Below are 16,153 nucleotides of genomic sequence, written 5' to 3'. Positions count from 1 at the left end.
AGGGAAGGGAAGGGAAGGGAAGGGAAAGGGAGGCGGGAGCGCGCGGTGACGTGAGGGGGCGGTGCGCGCGGGGGCCGGTGGGAGCCCGCGTGGCGGGTCCCGCCCTCAGGTGAGGGAGGAGAGGCGGGAAAGCGGCGTGAGGGCAGCGCGGGCAGGTGCGGGGGGCGGGGGAGATTCAGTCGGCCGCCTCCGTCGGGCGGGACGTGTCGAGAATGCGCCCTTCCGCCCGCCCTTCATCTGCTCGGGCTCTGGCATCTCTGAGGGAGCTGCGGATGCAGCCTGTGAGGAGGGTAACGGGCTCTGGGGGGGGGATCGGTTTCTGAGGGGATAAATGGCTGCCGGGGAGGGGTCTCTGGTGGTCTCCTCTGCCGTGGGAGGGTGAGGCGAGGGCTGAGGGGAGCGTGCAAGCGGTGGTGGCCGCCCTCAGGTGATGGAGAAGAGGCGGGAAAACATCGTGAGGGGAGGCGGGGGCCCGGGCAGGTAAGGCGGGGACCACCCCCAGGACACTTCCAGCCCTGTAGATCTCCCACCCCCATTTCCTCATGGGCCCTTTCAAGGTTCTCCCAAAACCCGCCCTCAGCATCTCCCCAGACCCTCATGAACCCTCCCAAGCTCTTTGGGGCCTTTCCGTTCCCTCATCAGGGTCGTCACAGAATCTCCCGGCCCCCAAAATTCAACCCTCTCAGACCTCCACCTTCCCCATTCCTGCAACCCTTCCCTAAATCCCTCATGGACATTCCCCCCCATTCCTTTTCAGAACATTCACAGACCCTCCTAGCCCCCATAAATTAACCCCTGCTCCAGTCCCTTGGGACCACTCCCAGACCCTTCCCGTTTTGTCGGGACCACCCCTAAGTCCCCCTCAGAGCTTCCCTCAGGCCCTCCTGAATCCCCTTCAGAACCCACTCAAACGTCTCAATCCTACCCAAGGTCCCCAGTCCCTTCAAGTATCCCCTCAAACCCCCTCAGGATCTACCCAAACCTCTTCAGAGACCTCCAATCCCCTAAGGACCCCTTCAAGTCCCCTTCAGAGCCAGCTTATCCATAGAGATGCTGTGCTTATTATTATAAAGTACGCATTTTAAATAAGGATGGGCAGTTATTCCTGTAAAAACTTAATTGTTGTGTCTTTATGTGTTCCCATGTGCTTGTATCTTGTTCCAGCTGCAGAAACATAAGGATGTTATTTTAAACTCTCTAAAGCATCCTAAAGCCAGTGCTGTTTGGGATATCTGTGTAAACATGGGTTTAATGTTATCAGAAATAAATTTAAAATGCTTTCAGTATTCTTTCTCTTTTTCACTAGGAAGATGGCCTGCTGCATCTTTATTAGTTAAGAACAGGTGTTCATTACAGTTCTTAAAAATTACCAATATCTAAGTACAGTTTCTGACTGGAACTGTTTGGAAAGCAATTCAGTTTAATAAAACGTTTATCTTCTTTTCTTCAAAGATGAAACCTTCTGCAATGAGCAAGCGTAAGGTAAAGGAGAGCAGTGAAGAAAATGCTGTGTCCATTTCCCAGGTCAGTAACATCTTTATTCATTACTTTGTTTTCAAGTTATAGAACTTTTCCACCTTCTGCCATTCATGCCATTGTATTTTTTTTTTCCCTAGAGCACTTAAAAAGACTTTATGGATACTGGATACAATTTTTAAGACTTGTATCTGTATTTCTTTCAGCTTCTCCTCTTGCTTGCTTCAAGTGTTACAGTAATAATGTAGTAAGAAACATATAGGATGTAAGGTATTGTGCTTTTGCAACTCTTTGTGACAAAAGATTTGCATAAATCTATTTTTATCCATTTAGTTTTTTTTATCTTCCAGTTTGTAGAGTGAATCAGAACCCAGGTGACTTTTTTTAGCAGCAGGACAGCAACTGTCAAATTGATATTTAGTTAGTTAGTTTCTTTTAAACCTTTCTCCTGTTTTCCTGAAGTTGGTGGTTAAAAACTGCAATGCATCCTGCAAGGAATTGCCCCTGGGTCAGTGACTGCTTATATTTTAATCTCTTCTAATTGCTTTTTCTCCTCCATATAATATTTATACAATATTCTACCTGCTGCAAATTTATTCTTACTTTCAAGATCTTTCTCTCATTGATGACAGTAAAGATTTATATATTATAGAATATTTGTAACACCACAGAAGTGCCTAATTTACTGTTATTTTATTGCTGTAGTTAAATTATTGCCAAATTCTGGTGTTGGAAGCCCCAAGCTTTTTTCCTGTTCTGTGCTTCATCTGCAGGTGCAAAAAATCTTACGTGAAAGATTCTGTCGCCACTGTGCTTCTGGAAAACTGTTTGGGATGAAGCAGCAGTACAGGTGAGTGAGAAGGCTCTAGGATTCAGTGATTTCTAATTGAACTGCAGTAGTAAAATAATCCTGTGAAGTCAGAATTTTCTGTTTCTCTGTTTTACTGAATGACACAGGTTTAAATGACTTACAGCCCACTGCTTCTAAAAATTATTTGCCTCAGATTTTAAGAGTTTTTATACAACTGTTCCCTTCTGGTTTTTTCAGGCTCTGGGTTTTGGGTTTCTCATCCTTGTTTCACATCTCTCATGAAGCACTTTTTGAGGCTGAAAGATACTTTCAGTACATGTTCTAAGACTTTGTGTAATGGCCTGGCAAAGCAAGAAGTTAAATCCTCTTGTTGTGATATTTTATTTTTACTTCAGATTGTCTCAGGTTTGTTGGTGAACTGTGTTAGAAATAAATCTTAAAATTCCTGTGCCTCATGTTTGTTGAAGTAGAGACCCATATTTAAAGCTGCTTCTGGAGTCATCCAGGTGTGGAATTTAGGGTTAGGAAGAAGAGACTTTTTGAGATAATAACACTGTCCCAGTACTGATCATTTTACAGATCAAATTCCACAGATAACAAACATATTTAAAGAAATTGTTTTAAACAATTAATTTTTCCAAGACTGACTTTATGTAAGTGGAATCACCTGATATGAGCTCAAGTTTTCATTACAAGAGGAACAAAACCATTTATTGAAACAGTGCACTGTCCATGCAGAGCTCACATAGGCATTTTATTGCTGTTGTGAGGAAATGTATTTCTGTTACGTCACTTTTACAGAACAAGCCTCCCCTATTTATACTGGGATTCTGGAAAACAATTTACAGGCTGTGTTCTACTCAGTGTGCCACTGGTAGTGAATTATCCTGGAGGGAAAACACAATGAACTCCCCAGCTCTGATTTTTTTCCTTCCCAAGGTGTATCAGGGCTCTTGGCTGGAGCTGGCTCTCAAATAGTGAACAAACCCACACGTGTGGCTGCAGCTGCTCCATGAGGACTCTCTCAGCCCCTCAGAAGCAATAGCAGGATGTCAGTATCCCAAATTCCAAAGGCACATTATTGATGTGGGAGCATTTGGGAATTGGAGGTGTCAGTGGCTGCTGTAAGCACTTTAAAAGTGGTTTGAGGTGATGAGTCTATCTGCAGGTAATTTAGAGCTGGTGAGGAATAGCGGTAGCACAGAAAGCAATCTATTCCTTAAAGAAAGAAATAATTATTGAAGTCTGTCCTTTCATGGCAGAGAATTGCAGAACTTTATGAATTAGTGATACTCTCAACTTCTGTGTGTTTTAATATTTTAAAGTATTTTAAGAGCTCTGATCACTGAGCCCTTTTTACTTTATTGTATTACATTTTGCATGCCCTGAGTGTTGGCTCTCAGAGCAAGCCTAAGTGGATCGAGTTTTATTCTTTGAATTTTCCCTGGTTTTGGGGAACATTGTCAGCTTTGAGGTTTTCAGCCTATTTCTGTTTTCAACACAGACATTTGCTGGAGCTGCTGAAAAGAACCACGGTGCACGGGGAGAGTAATTCCGCCCTCATTATCGGGCCCCGGGGATCCGGGAAAACTGCGGTAGGAGCAGCTCTTGGAACTTTGTATGGGGTCCAGCAGAACCTCACTGAAGTCCTTGGAGCCTTTGCAGCTACATTTTCATCTCTCCCTGGTTTTACAGACAGAATTGCTAATGGTTTGCATGGAAATTCAAAACATCCCAGGACTTTCTGTGGGCTAATTCTGTTCAGGAACAGCGTGAGGAGAAATCCGTTCCTAACGCTTGTCTTTCAATTAAAGCCATGCTCTGATTTCTCTTTAATTAACCTGGTTTGGGGCTCTCACTGTAAAAAGGAGGAAAAGGGCATCCAAATAAAAGGAGTAGTCTGAGGGGTGGGTTTCTCCATGGCTGTGTATGCAGGGAATGGTCAGGAATATTGTTACCTGCCATGGAGCAGAGTATTGTTTGGTGGTTATGGTTTATAAAGGGAATTCCACTTAGCTGAGGCACATGAAGGGATGGCCTCTAACTCAACACTTTTCAAACACACAAATCTTTAATGTTTACATTAAATGATGTGATGAAAATCTGTGGTCCTTCCAGACAGAATGTTAGTTAGCAGCATCGCCTATGCAGAATTAATTATTTCCTTTTTATATATGAAGTGAAAGATGCTGGAATAAAGAAAATCTTGTGTATATTTATATATTTATACTTGCACATAGGTGGGAGCTACAAATCCTCCTCTGAAGAAGCCAAATCAAATAGTAGCTTTTTAATTTTTAAATTTAACATTTCCACTACTTACAGATATTTTAATACAAGTTCCTTTTGGCTTTTACTAGTAACAAGTTCTTGATGGGCAGCAAATTTGGGAGTTTTATAAGCAGCAGTTGGTGGTATCATGTGCAGTTTTAATTTTGTCTTCCAGAAGAAAAGAATAAGCAGAGTTTCTCCTAAGATTTAAAACAGAGAGTTTCTTTCTATAGCATCCAAAGAAGCCGTGAAGCTGAATAGGGCACCAGCTCAAGAGCGAAATTCTCTCACATCTCAAATTCATAAAGCTTTTTGATTAAGGCAAAAGCCCCAGATATTACCCCAAAAAATAAGTAACTGAAATACCAGAGTTATTTCCCTTTCCCTCCCAGTTCAGCAGAATGAACAAATGTAGTTGCCACAGTCATGCTGGTGAACACAAAATTGTCATTTAAGTATTTTAGTCTGGAAATTACTCAAACATGTTCCCCAATGACACCTCACACATTGTTTCCTATCCTATAGTATCTGTAATTACACTTTCCTTGCTGTTAAAAATTAATCTTCTCACAGAAATTCTGTATTTTTTCTTTCCTAGTTATTAAATCATGTCTTAAAAGACCTCGGGGAAATGAAACAAGTGAGTGAGAACCTCTTGGAAGTCCATCTGAATGGCAAGTAAAACATCACTGATCCAGGGTTCTGTTCAGTCCTGTATTTTGTATGTAGAGTAAAATCTTTCTTTTCAGCATTTTAGTCCAGCCTAAATCACAGATATGTTTGTCTGTGAGCTCCAAAGTGTCTCTCTCTGCATTTCTTTATATGGAGGGCACTCTGCGCTCTTAGTGACAGAATTAAGGTACAGGAAACTCCTGCCCAGTCTAATTTTTAAAAAGGCAAAGCTTTGTATGGCTGGAGAGGGAGAGAAGCTGCTGGTTAAGTTTCTAGTGGGAGTGAAGGACAACTGCCAGTTCTTCATGAAGAATCCTTTTCTTTCAGGGCTTCTGCAGACAAATGATAAAGTGGCCCTGAAGGAGATCACCAGGCAGCTGCAGCTGGAAAATGTGGTTGGGGACAAAGTTTTTGTGAGTAACTTCACTTACCCCTCAAATACCCTTTCCTGGGAAACTGGGGCTTTGTGGGATGGAGCTTGCTGTAACAGAATGGGCTGTGACTGCCAGCAGTTCCACACAAGTGCTGAGCTTCCCTTTGCTGATTGAGCAATACTGATGCATCCTTGTCATTTTCTTAAAATGCTTCAACTTGTGCCTTACAGGAGGGAAAAACAAACTCAAGTATTCCAAAGAAACTCTCTTCAGAGGGGTGGGGAATTTGGAAATGTTGTTTTTAACATTTCAAAATAAAGAATTAACAAGTTAGCCAACCAAAAAGCAGGATCTTTAATATATTATCAGCTTTTTTTGGTCTATCCTAAAAGGAAGTCTATCCAGGCATCCTAGTGCTCTCATTTTCCATGGAATTTCTATTAAAATATCTGCTGCTATTTCCCTTTTCCCACAGATAAATTGATTTACATTAGTAAATTAGTTAAATTAGTAAAGACAGTCCTAAAGAGAGTGACCAAAGTGCTTGAAAATAAATTTCCCTCATTTTTTGTAACTCGCCTCCAGAGGTTAAAGTGGTTTTTCTGCCCCTTTGATAGGGTGGTCTTTAGTTCATTATTTCTCATCTCAGACCTGGCGTTCTGCAGAGTGGGAGAATTTGTGTAACTGGAACAGGATGGGCACAGCCATTCAGTGTTTTTGTCAGAAGTGTTTGATCCTTCCATCAATAAAGTTACCAATTAAACCCTGCATCCTGCTCCTTCCCAGTGGAACACGTTAGGTGGCACCTTTTCCATGTGTGTGGCTGGAAATTGAGGATGCAACAGTTATTTCAGGAAGGATAGAACTCCTTGTGAATTTAGCTGACTGCAGGAATTCTCCTGATCACTAATTTTTGCCTGTCTGAGGCAGTTTGGGGATTTCAGACTGGGGAGAAAAGTGGATGAATGTAGAGTTATCCACCATTTTTCTTGTCCTGAGGAGCTGATGATTTTACAGCATGTAGAAGTACTCTAGGACATTTTTGAAAGAAGAGTTTTGGAAGGAAATGGCCTCCATTGCATGTCTGAATTTGTTGTAGTTAAACAATTCTGAGAATGGCACTGCAAATCTATTCTGAAACTTCTTTATTCTCTCTCTAGGGCAGTTTTGCTGAAAACCTTGCCTTCCTCCTTGAAGCTCTGAAGAGAGGTAAACACTAAAAGTTCCTGTTCTGAAACTCTGGGTCACTTGACTGAAAAGTGGAGTTATTTTCTTCTGCTCTACAGGTGGAATGAAGAATCTTAGCCCAAGAATGTGTCACAGTTACAAAATAATATAAAAAATAGTTAATACTGATTACTGAATATAATATATACACCTGAGATTGATATATAACCCTGATGTGACTGTAAAGGATTGCATGTGATGTTAGCTGTGAAGGACAGATTCTTTTATCCAGATTGATGATATTAAAAATACTTTATTTTAAAATAAAATTGGCCAAGTCTGTCTTCCTTGTAGCCACAAATGCTGCTTGGCAGAACACTACAAAACCTTCCCAGTTTTTCCATGTATTTTCCTTTTTGCTGTTGCACCTGTAGGAAAGGAGGGCTTAGTGAAAAGCTGAAAGAAAATCTGTGCATTTTTAACCCCAAAATTAAAGAAAGCTGTAGCAATGCTGAAGTTGCCTTGCTAACTCTCCACATTTCTCTCAGGAAACCGAACCAGCAGCTGCCCAATTTTGTTTGTCCTGGATGAATTTGATTTGTTTGTCCACCACAAGAACCAGACCCTGCTCTACAACCTCTTTGACATCTCCCAGTCTGCACAGACCCCAGTGACAGTCATTGGACTCACCTGTAGGCAGGTAAGAAATGGCATTTCCTCAATCCAAGTTTTTAGCTGTTTTAAAATGACTTTTGTCTTACTTAGAATGACTTCTCCTTCCCTGGAACCTTAATTTCTTAAGAGGCTTTTCTCAATTATCCATTTTTCTAACTTCTGAATTGGGATGGGGATGTAAAAAATACACCTAGTTTGTGCTGAGAGCAAATTGAAGGTGCCCAAAGCCTTCAGTTTCACTGCTCAAGGAGCAAACCAACATTTTTGAGGACACACATTCAGTATTTGGCTGTGGTTCACTCTGTGGAGGGCTCCTGCATTTCTTGGTTGGCAGTTTGGCAGGGACAGAGGTGTAGTAACTGTTTAAATCTCTTTTTTTTTTTTTTTAAGTAACCATTTCAGCAGAGCACTTTTTGCTAGAAAATTTGAACAGGGTTTAGGATCCCTGTTTAATTTCCTGGGATTTTACAATGGCATTATCTTGAATTGTGTGTACACTGTGAAATAATGCTGGGGAACTCTATGGAAACTTGGTGAAACTGATCCTGTTTTCACAATGAACTGTTGGTGCTGGAGACAGCTGGGTTATAACAGGAGGGAGAATAATTGAAATTTCTGGGTTTGACTGGGATTAGGTGATACCCAGCTGGGAAAACTTCTGGAAGTTAATAGAAAAGTTAATTGTTGATTTAATAAATTAAAATCTTTCCTTTTGCATCGTCACTGTCCTGAGTCTGGTGTGTTCTTCACCCATTATTTAGAGCCCTTTATCCCCTGCTTTGAGTGTAATTGAAGGAAGTGTCTGCAGAGCTGACAGCTGCTGTTTTCTGAGGGTTTTTTTTGGCTCCTGTAATATTTTTTTAGGATTTTTAAGCTGTATTCTCTCAGGCTGACAAAAAGCACGTGGCCTGTCAGCTGCCAGCCCTGGTGTGACCACACAACAACTTGTCCAGAGCCCTGATAGGCTGCAAGGTTTGATTCAGCCTTAAGTAGCTGAAATATTTCCATAATCTATGGAGAAATTTTGCTGGGTTTCCTAGCAACAAATGATCCTGTGTGATGTGGAGCATCACGTGGGCTGGGATGGTTGGTGGCATTGCAAGGCACATCAATTAAAATAATCAGCAAAGGGCTTGTTAGAACATTTAACTTACGTTACAACATTTTAAGCCTGAGAATTCAATAATTCTTTTTTTCAGCACACTTTACTTCAGTGATTTGTCTGTAAAGAAAACACCAAATTCATCTGCTTTTTTAATTACTGTTTTTCCTTTTTTTTTTTTTTCTCATCAAGGATATCCTGGAGCTCTTGGAGAAGAGAGTAAAGTCAAGGTTCTCCCACAGACAGATATATTTGATGAATTCCTTTGATTTTAAACAATACATTAAGATATTTAAGAAACAGCTTTCTCTTCCTGCTGAATTTCCCGATGAGTCTTTTGCACAAAAATGGAATAATAATGTTCAGGTATTTAAAGCATTTTTTACTTGGTTTTAGGAAAAATTCTGAAGTGGGAGCAGTGTAAAGCTGGTTTACTTTATACACATATCCTTTAGTAGTAAAAGTGTAAAGCTTTTACCTAAGATTGGCATTTCCTTTCACTGGCTAAGTGTGAAATGGAATAAATTAAATTATTATAGAGAATCCTTGCTTATTGAAGTCTGGAGGTAAAATTGTCACAGGAAAAACCAGAAAGTTGAGGTTGAACATGAGAATTGTGTTGTCAAGTGTAAGGTGAGCTCTTTACAAAAATTATTTACCTGTTGTTTTTCCAGGTGAGTATGAAATGTTCAGAAATTAGATGGTTAAAATACACTTTATTGTTTCTTGCAGCATCTCTCAGAGGATAAAACTGTGCAGGACGTGCTGCAGAACCTGTTCCAGCACACCAAAGACCTGCGCTCGCTGCATTTGCTCCTGGTGTGTATCTGGGTGTTTATGGAACACCTCCTTGCTTTGCAGCAATGAATGACCAGCTCTTGTGGTTTCCAGGCCATTTAGCTGAGCTTTGCCTGAAACACCATAATTTTATTAATTTTTAAAGTTTATTTATTCAAGTTTTGCCCCTGCTGGCCCCTTGCAGGCTTTGTCACCCCTGTGCTGTGTCAGTGAGTGGGGGTAACTCCCCTGTGAGGGTGGACTGTTCACATAGGTAAATAGCAAAAGCTCAGCCCCATCTCTTCCTATTTGTAAAGCCAAGCTGTAGGTGAAACCCTTTGAAACTACTTTTTCCTTTCTCAAGTTCTTTTTTGATTCCTGGTGAATCCTGAAATCTGCTCATATTGAAACCATTTTTGCTACTTGAACTTCTTCCCATCTCTTCACAGGAGCTGCAGCTCTCCTGGAGGGTCTTTTTTAAATTTAAGCTGCCTTCCTAATTCTGTTTTTGAAGGCAGCTCATATAAACGCAGTGACACTTTTACAGAGGATAAATAACACTTATTTATCCATCCTACAACACCCCTGTGCTCGTGTCAGTGTGAAGAGGCCCCTGGCTGTACCTGGCCCTGGGCTGTGCTGGCTGCAGTGCTCACAGCTCCTCCCTGCAGTGTTCAGAGCTGCCCTGAGGAGCAGAGCCTGAGCAGAGCCCTCTCCTCACCGCTGCTCTGCTCACTGGGGCTTGGTTACAAAATCATGGATGATTCCCAGGGCAGGGCACCCAAATCTGTCCCTGTGGCTGCAGTGGAGCTGGGGAAGGAGCTGATGGCAGCCCACGGCCTCCCTGAGAGCAGCTCAGAGCTCAGGCTCTGCTTCCCCGTGGTTTTCTGCAGCATGTGCCGAGTTCTTCCTTTGGAAAGAGGCCTTTTTTTTTCCTTCCTCTGTCAACTTCCCAATAAAAGCATGTAATAAATACAGATTCTGGAGGGATGAGTGAGGAGTTCCTGGACAAAGTGCAGAAGAAGAAAAGGTTCTGGGGAGACCTTGGAGCCCTTCCAATGCCTAAAGGGGCTCCAGGCGAGCTGGAGAGGGACAGGACACAGGGAATGGCTCTCACTGCCAGAGGGCAGGGCTGGATGGGATATTGGGAATTCCTGGCAGGCCCTGGCACAGGGTGCACAGAGCAGCTGGGGCTGCCCCTGGATCCCTGGGAGTGCCCAAGGCCAGGTTGGACAGGGCTTGGAGCAGCCTGGGACAGTGGGAGGTGTCCCTGGGTACTAAAGCAGGTGCAGAACAGCTGTAGGTCATTCCTGCAGCAGGCTCTGAGTTGCTGATCCATTGACATGGATATAAACATGAGGATTTATCTCCTGGAATCAGGAGGCTTTAAAGTTTTAAGCCTGGTAAAATCAAATTTAGGTGCCAGCTATCTGCAGTGTTTTCAGGATGAACCTGCTGTGTGTGTATGGGGATTGTCCATGTTCCAGCAGGTGACAGTTCTGGGGGAATTGTGTCCCATTCCCAGCAGGAATGCTGTGGTGGCTGGAGGGGTGAGCTCTGTCTGTGTTGCAGATGCTGGCCGGCAGCGCCGTGACCGTGCACCACCCCCTGCTGACGGCTGCAGACCTGCAGGAGGCCAGCAGGCAGCGCAGCACCGACTCCAAGGCAAACATTGTCCATGGTAAATCCCAGCTTCTCCCCAGAAGTGCCCCACGGAGCACGGGAGGTGTCAGCTCCCTCCCTGGAATTCTGCTGGCGACAGAGGGGCTGTGCAGGGAGTGTTCCCTGTGGGTGAGAGCTGCAAGGCAGTGTTGTGTCCTGCCCTGAGCTCACACAGGCCTGGGGACACTGCAGTGCCAGCTTTGATACTTGCACTTCTTGCTTCCTGCTGGGAACAGCCCATTCCTGAACATCTCTGCTTCAAACACCCAACAAACACACGTTCTCTTAGCAATCCTCTGCAATCCTGGCACTTCTTTACATACTAAAGATACAGAGCACCAGTGGGTGAGGCCCAGAGCATGTGAAAACAGGGGAATAAGCAGGGTGGGTGAACTGCCTGTGTTTCTGATGTGCTCAAGGGAAACACCTGGGATTCCTCTTTCCCTGCAGGTTTGTCTGTGCTGGAAATCTGCCTCATCATAGCCATGAAACACCTGAATGAGGTCTATGATGGAGAACCATTCAACTTCCAGATGGTTTACAATGGTGAGAGCAATGCCTGGGCTTCACAAACCTTCCACCTCTCATTTCCTTCTTACTTCCCCTATTCTTTTCCTCCTACTGCTCCAGAATTCCAGAAGTTCATCCAGAGGAAGGCACATTCTATGTACAACTTTGAGAAGCCAGTTGTCATGAAGGTGAGCCTGCAATGAGTTTTCTCTGGAATTACAAAGTATCGAGGTTTTGTTTTCCGGAGCTCAGATTGGGGTGGTTGAGCACAGCCCTGGAAGGGAGTGGGGTGTTCTGGGGCAGGAATGATTTCTCATGATTTCCTGTTTTTAAGGCCTTTGAGCACCTGCTGCAGCTGGAGCTGGTGCAGCCCCTGGAGCGGCCGTCAGTGCGGGCACAGCGGGAATATCTCCTGATGAAGCTGCTGCTGGACAGCAGCCAGATCATGGATGCGCTGCAGGCGTACCCCAACTGCCCCACGGACGTGAAGCAGTGGGCAGCCTCCTCCCTCAGCTGGCTCTGAGCTCCCTCAGGAGGGAATGCTCACCTGCAGGAAGGTGCTCACAGCAATAAACTGTTGGAAGCAGCTTTCTTTGCTGATCCATTTGGGATTTTCTAGGGAGAATGGTGCTGCTGTTCCTTTCCAGCAGCCAGAACTGGGCCTCCCTCACCCCCCCAGGTGCTTTAGCTCAGCTCAGTGCCAACTCTGTTCTCACACGGCTCCCACTTGGAGAAATCCAAGCTCTGGAGTTTCCTCCTGCCTCCCCTCTCCCTGTTCCCCCATCGGGTCACAGCCCACACTGCATTTTACCATCTCAAATCTGACTTGACATGGAAAATTGACCCAATTAAATCTTTAATCACAACTGAATTTACTTCATGAAATGTTTAATCCATCAGGCTTCAGCTGCAAGGGCTGTTTTGTGCCAAGTACAAGGTAACGTCTCTCCACACCCAATTTTTTGAAGCAAAACTCAAGAGTTTGGCTCAAGCCCTGCTCTAGGACCAGCCCCATGAGTTGAAAATAAAGTTTCTGAAGAAGCATTTGCAAGTCAGAGTAGTCACATTTTTTATTTTCCCGCTGGGGAAGAGGGCAGAGTATACATTTGTATTTGTACAATATTTAACAATCACTTTATTGAGGGCGAGGGGGGTTGGTTGGTTTTTTGGCACTCGCAGAAAAGCAGCAAGTGCCTTTTGACAGTAGTACAACAACCTGTGCCCAAAACACTGACAAATACAAAGAGGAAAGTTAAAGTAATCGCTCACCAAACTCGAGAGGTAACGAAGAGGAGATGGACTGAAGAAAAAAACCCAAGTGGAGGGAGAAAGCAAAGCAGTCCTGCTGGTTGAGTATCTGAGGTAACAGATGTTCCATCAAGGATGCTACTGGAGTCCTGAACCCAGGGGTGTGTTCTGCAGCTTCCTGTGGTTTGTACCAAGTGTTCCTGATAACAGAAATGTCTTTGAGAAGGTGAGAAATGCTGGCCAGAGGAGCGGGGGTGACCTGGCTGATGGGAGCAGGAGCAGCTCTGAGCACTGCACCGCGGTGGGTCCTGGGCGAGTCCGTGCTCAGGGGGCCCCGGGAATGGCCCAGCGAGGGCAGCACGGGATCAGCTGAGGGTGTGGGGTGGGAACTTCCCCCTCTCACACACAAATCACACCCGCTGAGGCCACAAAGGAAGGGACAACGCCGAAATCTTCCCTAGCACCACATTCCCGGGATCCTGCCCTCTCAGCTCAACTCACTGAATGCTCTGAAGTGAAGCAGGAATTCCTTCCCAAGGCCCTGGGGGCACAGCTGGAGCAGAGCAGCTCGGGGAGATCATTCTGACCACTGAAAAGCTTTGGGAAGGAGCACCTTTCCTCAGGGACGCTACATGATGCTGGTAAATCCCAGGAAGCTGGGAGCGGAACTGGAACTGGGCAGGGAGATCCCAAAGGTCGGAGCCAGCCCCGAGCCCGCAGCAGCTCCAGGGGAAGGGTCACACACAGGAGGGGTTTGGATACAGCTTCAATTTGTGCCTCAGATTCCCAGGAGCACGGAATGAAACCAGCCCTTGGCTCTGTCTCTGCCAGGGAAGGGTCACAGCCCCGAGGTGGCCGTGGAGAAGGACGGGGTTGGGATTTGTTCAGGACTCCGGTCCTGTCCTGCTCCGTGTGGAGTTTAATTAAAAGTGGAGCAAAAATGGAAGCCAAAGGGAAGCGTCCAGCCAAGAGAACGCCACCAACTGGATTTCCTCCCTTTTCCAGCGGCCCCTCGGAGCAGGATCCTCGGGCACAGCCCTGGCTGGAACAGCAGCCCTTCCTCCCTCCCTGCCCAGAGCTGCCTCTGCTTTATCCATCACATCCCACTGCTCCAGGGATGAGGCTCCCAGATCCAGGTTCCAGCCAGCCTTCAGGAGCTCGCACCTGCTGCTTTCCAGGGACACTGGGGGTGGACACACGGACACAAGGACACACAGCACACCACGGGCCGCTGCCGGCTCTGCGCTCCAGGGGGTCACAACCTTTATTTTCCTTGGAATTTGGCGTGAAGGATCCAATCAATGCAGTGGGACAGGATTTGGGAGAAGCACTTTGGCACCCAGCTACCAGTCACTGTAATTCCAGCATAAGGCTTGACATCCTGAACTCCAGCGCTGGAGTTGTGAAGCCATTTCCACGTTTTCCCCTCGTTTTTTTGTGAGTCTGCGCTCTGGCCATCGCAATTCCTTTCGTTACCTCGGAATGGTCGTTGCATATTGTGAGCAGAACTAGGTTATCCCTGAAATTTGTAACGTTTAGGATCTGGAATCTGTGGCTAGAACTTTGTGTGTGACTCCAGGCTCAAGCCGTGGCTCACGGGCAGCGAGCGGCGCTCCCCTCCGATGGCACCGAGCTGTGAGAGGAGGGAAACTGCAAATCTCCAAGCAGAGGGTGAGGATTTGGGGGAACTGAGCTTCCTGAGGTGATCCTGAAACAGTGACACAGCCCCCACTGCCTGGCGGGACAGGGAACACGCGGCGACCTCGGCACAAACATAAATAGGAAAAAGACTCTTTTTTTTTTCAAAAAAACAACAAGAATTCAGAGCTTTCCAGTGTCACAGCTCAGAGAAAATTAAAAAAACAAACAAAAAAAAAAAGTCATGCTTAAGGTTTCAAATATTCCTCAGACACAGCAAACCTAAATAGTATTCAGTTAAATAAATGGATGAGATACTCTGGGAAACAGAGGGAAAAGCTTTCAACTAAAAGAGGGAGGAAAATTTTCTTTCAATAAACAGCACTTTTTCTTTTTTATACACAACAAGCGAGTACAAGAAAAGGCTAAAAACACGGCTCTAGGAATGGCCACTTCCTGGGGCATGAAGCTTTCCCCTTCTTAAATAACACAGGGAATTGGGAATACATCATTTACAAAACACGGAGCGGTTTATTATTCCAATTAGTGTTGTCAATCATAATTTAGCGAGGTGGAACTGAGGTATACCTGGTTGAGGGAGGTTAAGTAATACTTGGAAGCCTCTTTGCTCTATCCCATTGATTACTCTTGTTTCTGTACACGGAACAGCAGCACACGGAACATTCACAAGCTGTGTCGTAGTCGCATTACAATAGTCATTTTATAAACAACAACGAATGCAATAAAAACAAGTTACCCTTTTTTTTGTTGGTTTTTTTTTTTGTGTTGTTTTTAAATCTGAAATGAAATGTTTTTGATTTAAAAAAAATAACAGCAGTTCATTTAAAGGAATTAGTCTCTTCTGACAGGGATTAAGAAATCGGATGTCAGTGTTTAAAACGCTCGTTTAGCCCGTGCGGGTCCGGATTCTTCATTGTAAGTTCCTTATCAGCACGTGAGGGGTTCTCAGTCACGTCCTTCAGGTGTAAGCAGGGAATGCAGAAAGTCTCATGGATCCACGTTGGAGAGGAGGAGGAGGGGAAAAACAAAGGATTAACACCTCTTGGTGATGTTCCAGAGAGACTTACCATCCGTCCTTGCCACCCGGAACAGCGGTGACGCCAGCAGTCCGTGCGCTGTAGCAGCTCCAGTGAAGAGTCCTGTGGTCACTTCCATGACCAGTGCAACTATCATAGACTGGATTCTTTGGGAGGAAAGTCAACGTTTGTCACCATTGTGACCACAGTCACGATGTCCTCTGTTGTTATAATGTTAGTGAGTTTTTGCATCTGGATGATCCTCTCCTCCACGCAGCCCGCGGACAGCCGGGCCTCGGCGTCGTGATCCCAGCACTCCTCGATGGTCTCACACAGCATGGCCATTCCCTGCGGGGACCCAGGCAGGAGAACTGTCACACACCCACGGGGACAAAGGGGGGCCACATCAAAAATGGCATTTTAAGGGACACCTGGCAGGTGGGAACCTCTGTGTGCCACAGGACGTGGGGCTGGGTGTGAACCTGGAGTGCCTCAGCTCTGCTTTGTTCTGCACCACTGAACAAAAGCTGTTCCAGCACAGGGGACAAATCCTTCCCTGCACTGCTGGAACCACCCCCAGTGTTTTAAAAAGGTGAATCCCTCAGCCCCCAACTGGGACTTCACTGAAAGCTAACTCCAGGATCTCTTCTTCCACCAAGAAATGGAACTAATCACTTTGTTATACTGCAGAAAAAGCAGTTTAAGGTAAGGAACAGCCCATTTAACTCCTCCT

General features: G+C 45.1%; 2 protein-coding genes across 9 annotated transcripts in view; one reads left to right on the top strand and one right to left on the bottom strand.

Moving 5' to 3' along the window:
- The first annotated feature begins 56 nt into the window (after positions 1–56).
- ORC4 (origin recognition complex subunit 4) lies at positions 57–14,739 on the top strand. Of its 7 annotated transcripts, XM_033515867.1 has the most exons (15): positions 216–281; positions 1,307–1,343; positions 1,453–1,524; positions 2,250–2,326; positions 3,792–3,882; positions 5,157–5,232; positions 5,558–5,643; positions 6,765–6,813; positions 7,320–7,471; positions 8,741–8,914; positions 9,281–9,367; positions 10,898–11,006; positions 11,438–11,533; positions 11,618–11,685; positions 11,832–14,739. In XM_033515867.1, the coding sequence occupies exons 3-15, from the start codon at positions 1,453–1,455 to the stop codon at positions 12,018–12,020; spliced, it is 1,326 nt and encodes a 441-aa protein (XP_033371758.1). In that variant the 5' UTR covers positions 216–281; positions 1,307–1,343; the 3' UTR covers positions 12,021–14,739. The 7 variants fall into 7 exon arrangements, with proteins under 7 accessions (XP_015490458.1, XP_015490455.1, XP_015490454.1 ...); XM_015634972.3 differs by lacking the exons at positions 216–281; positions 1,307–1,343 and adding an exon at positions 57–109; XM_015634969.3 differs by lacking the exon at positions 1,307–1,343 and having other exon boundaries at positions 126–281.
- The window catches only part of ACVR2A (activin A receptor type 2A), a 48,297-nt gene continuing 46,130 nt past the window's right edge, over positions 13,987–16,153 (bottom strand). For both annotated transcript variants that reach the window (XM_015634966.3, XM_015634967.3), the window contains one exon: positions 13,987–15,768. In XM_015634966.3, the coding sequence (XP_015490452.1) occupies positions 15,574–15,768 (195 nt within the window). In that variant the 3' untranslated portion in view covers positions 13,987–15,573. The remainder of the gene's footprint in view (positions 15,769–16,153) is intronic.

Source organism: Parus major, chromosome 7 (assembly GCF_001522545.3).
Source record: "Parus major isolate Abel chromosome 7, Parus_major1.1, whole genome shotgun sequence".
NCBI classification, from domain to species: Eukaryota; Metazoa; Chordata; class Aves; order Passeriformes; family Paridae; genus Parus; species Parus major.
This window is presented reverse-complemented; position numbering and strand designations above follow the sequence as displayed.

What these genes read in the sequence shown, in the direction of transcription:
- ORC4 (XM_015634968.3), top strand. Translation starts at nt 213, where the DNA reads ATGCGCCCTTCCGCCCGCCCTTCATCTGCTCGGGCTCTGGCATCTCTG. An exon ending in CCTTGAAGCTCTGAAGAGAG is followed by an intron (nt 6,814 to 7,319) that starts GTAAACACTAAA and finishes CATTTCTCTCAG; the next exon opens with GAAACCGAACCAGCAGCTGC. An exon ending in CAAGGCAAACATTGTCCATG is followed by an intron (nt 11,007 to 11,437) that starts GTAAATCCCAGC and finishes CTTTCCCTGCAG; the next exon opens with GTTTGTCTGTGCTGGAAATC.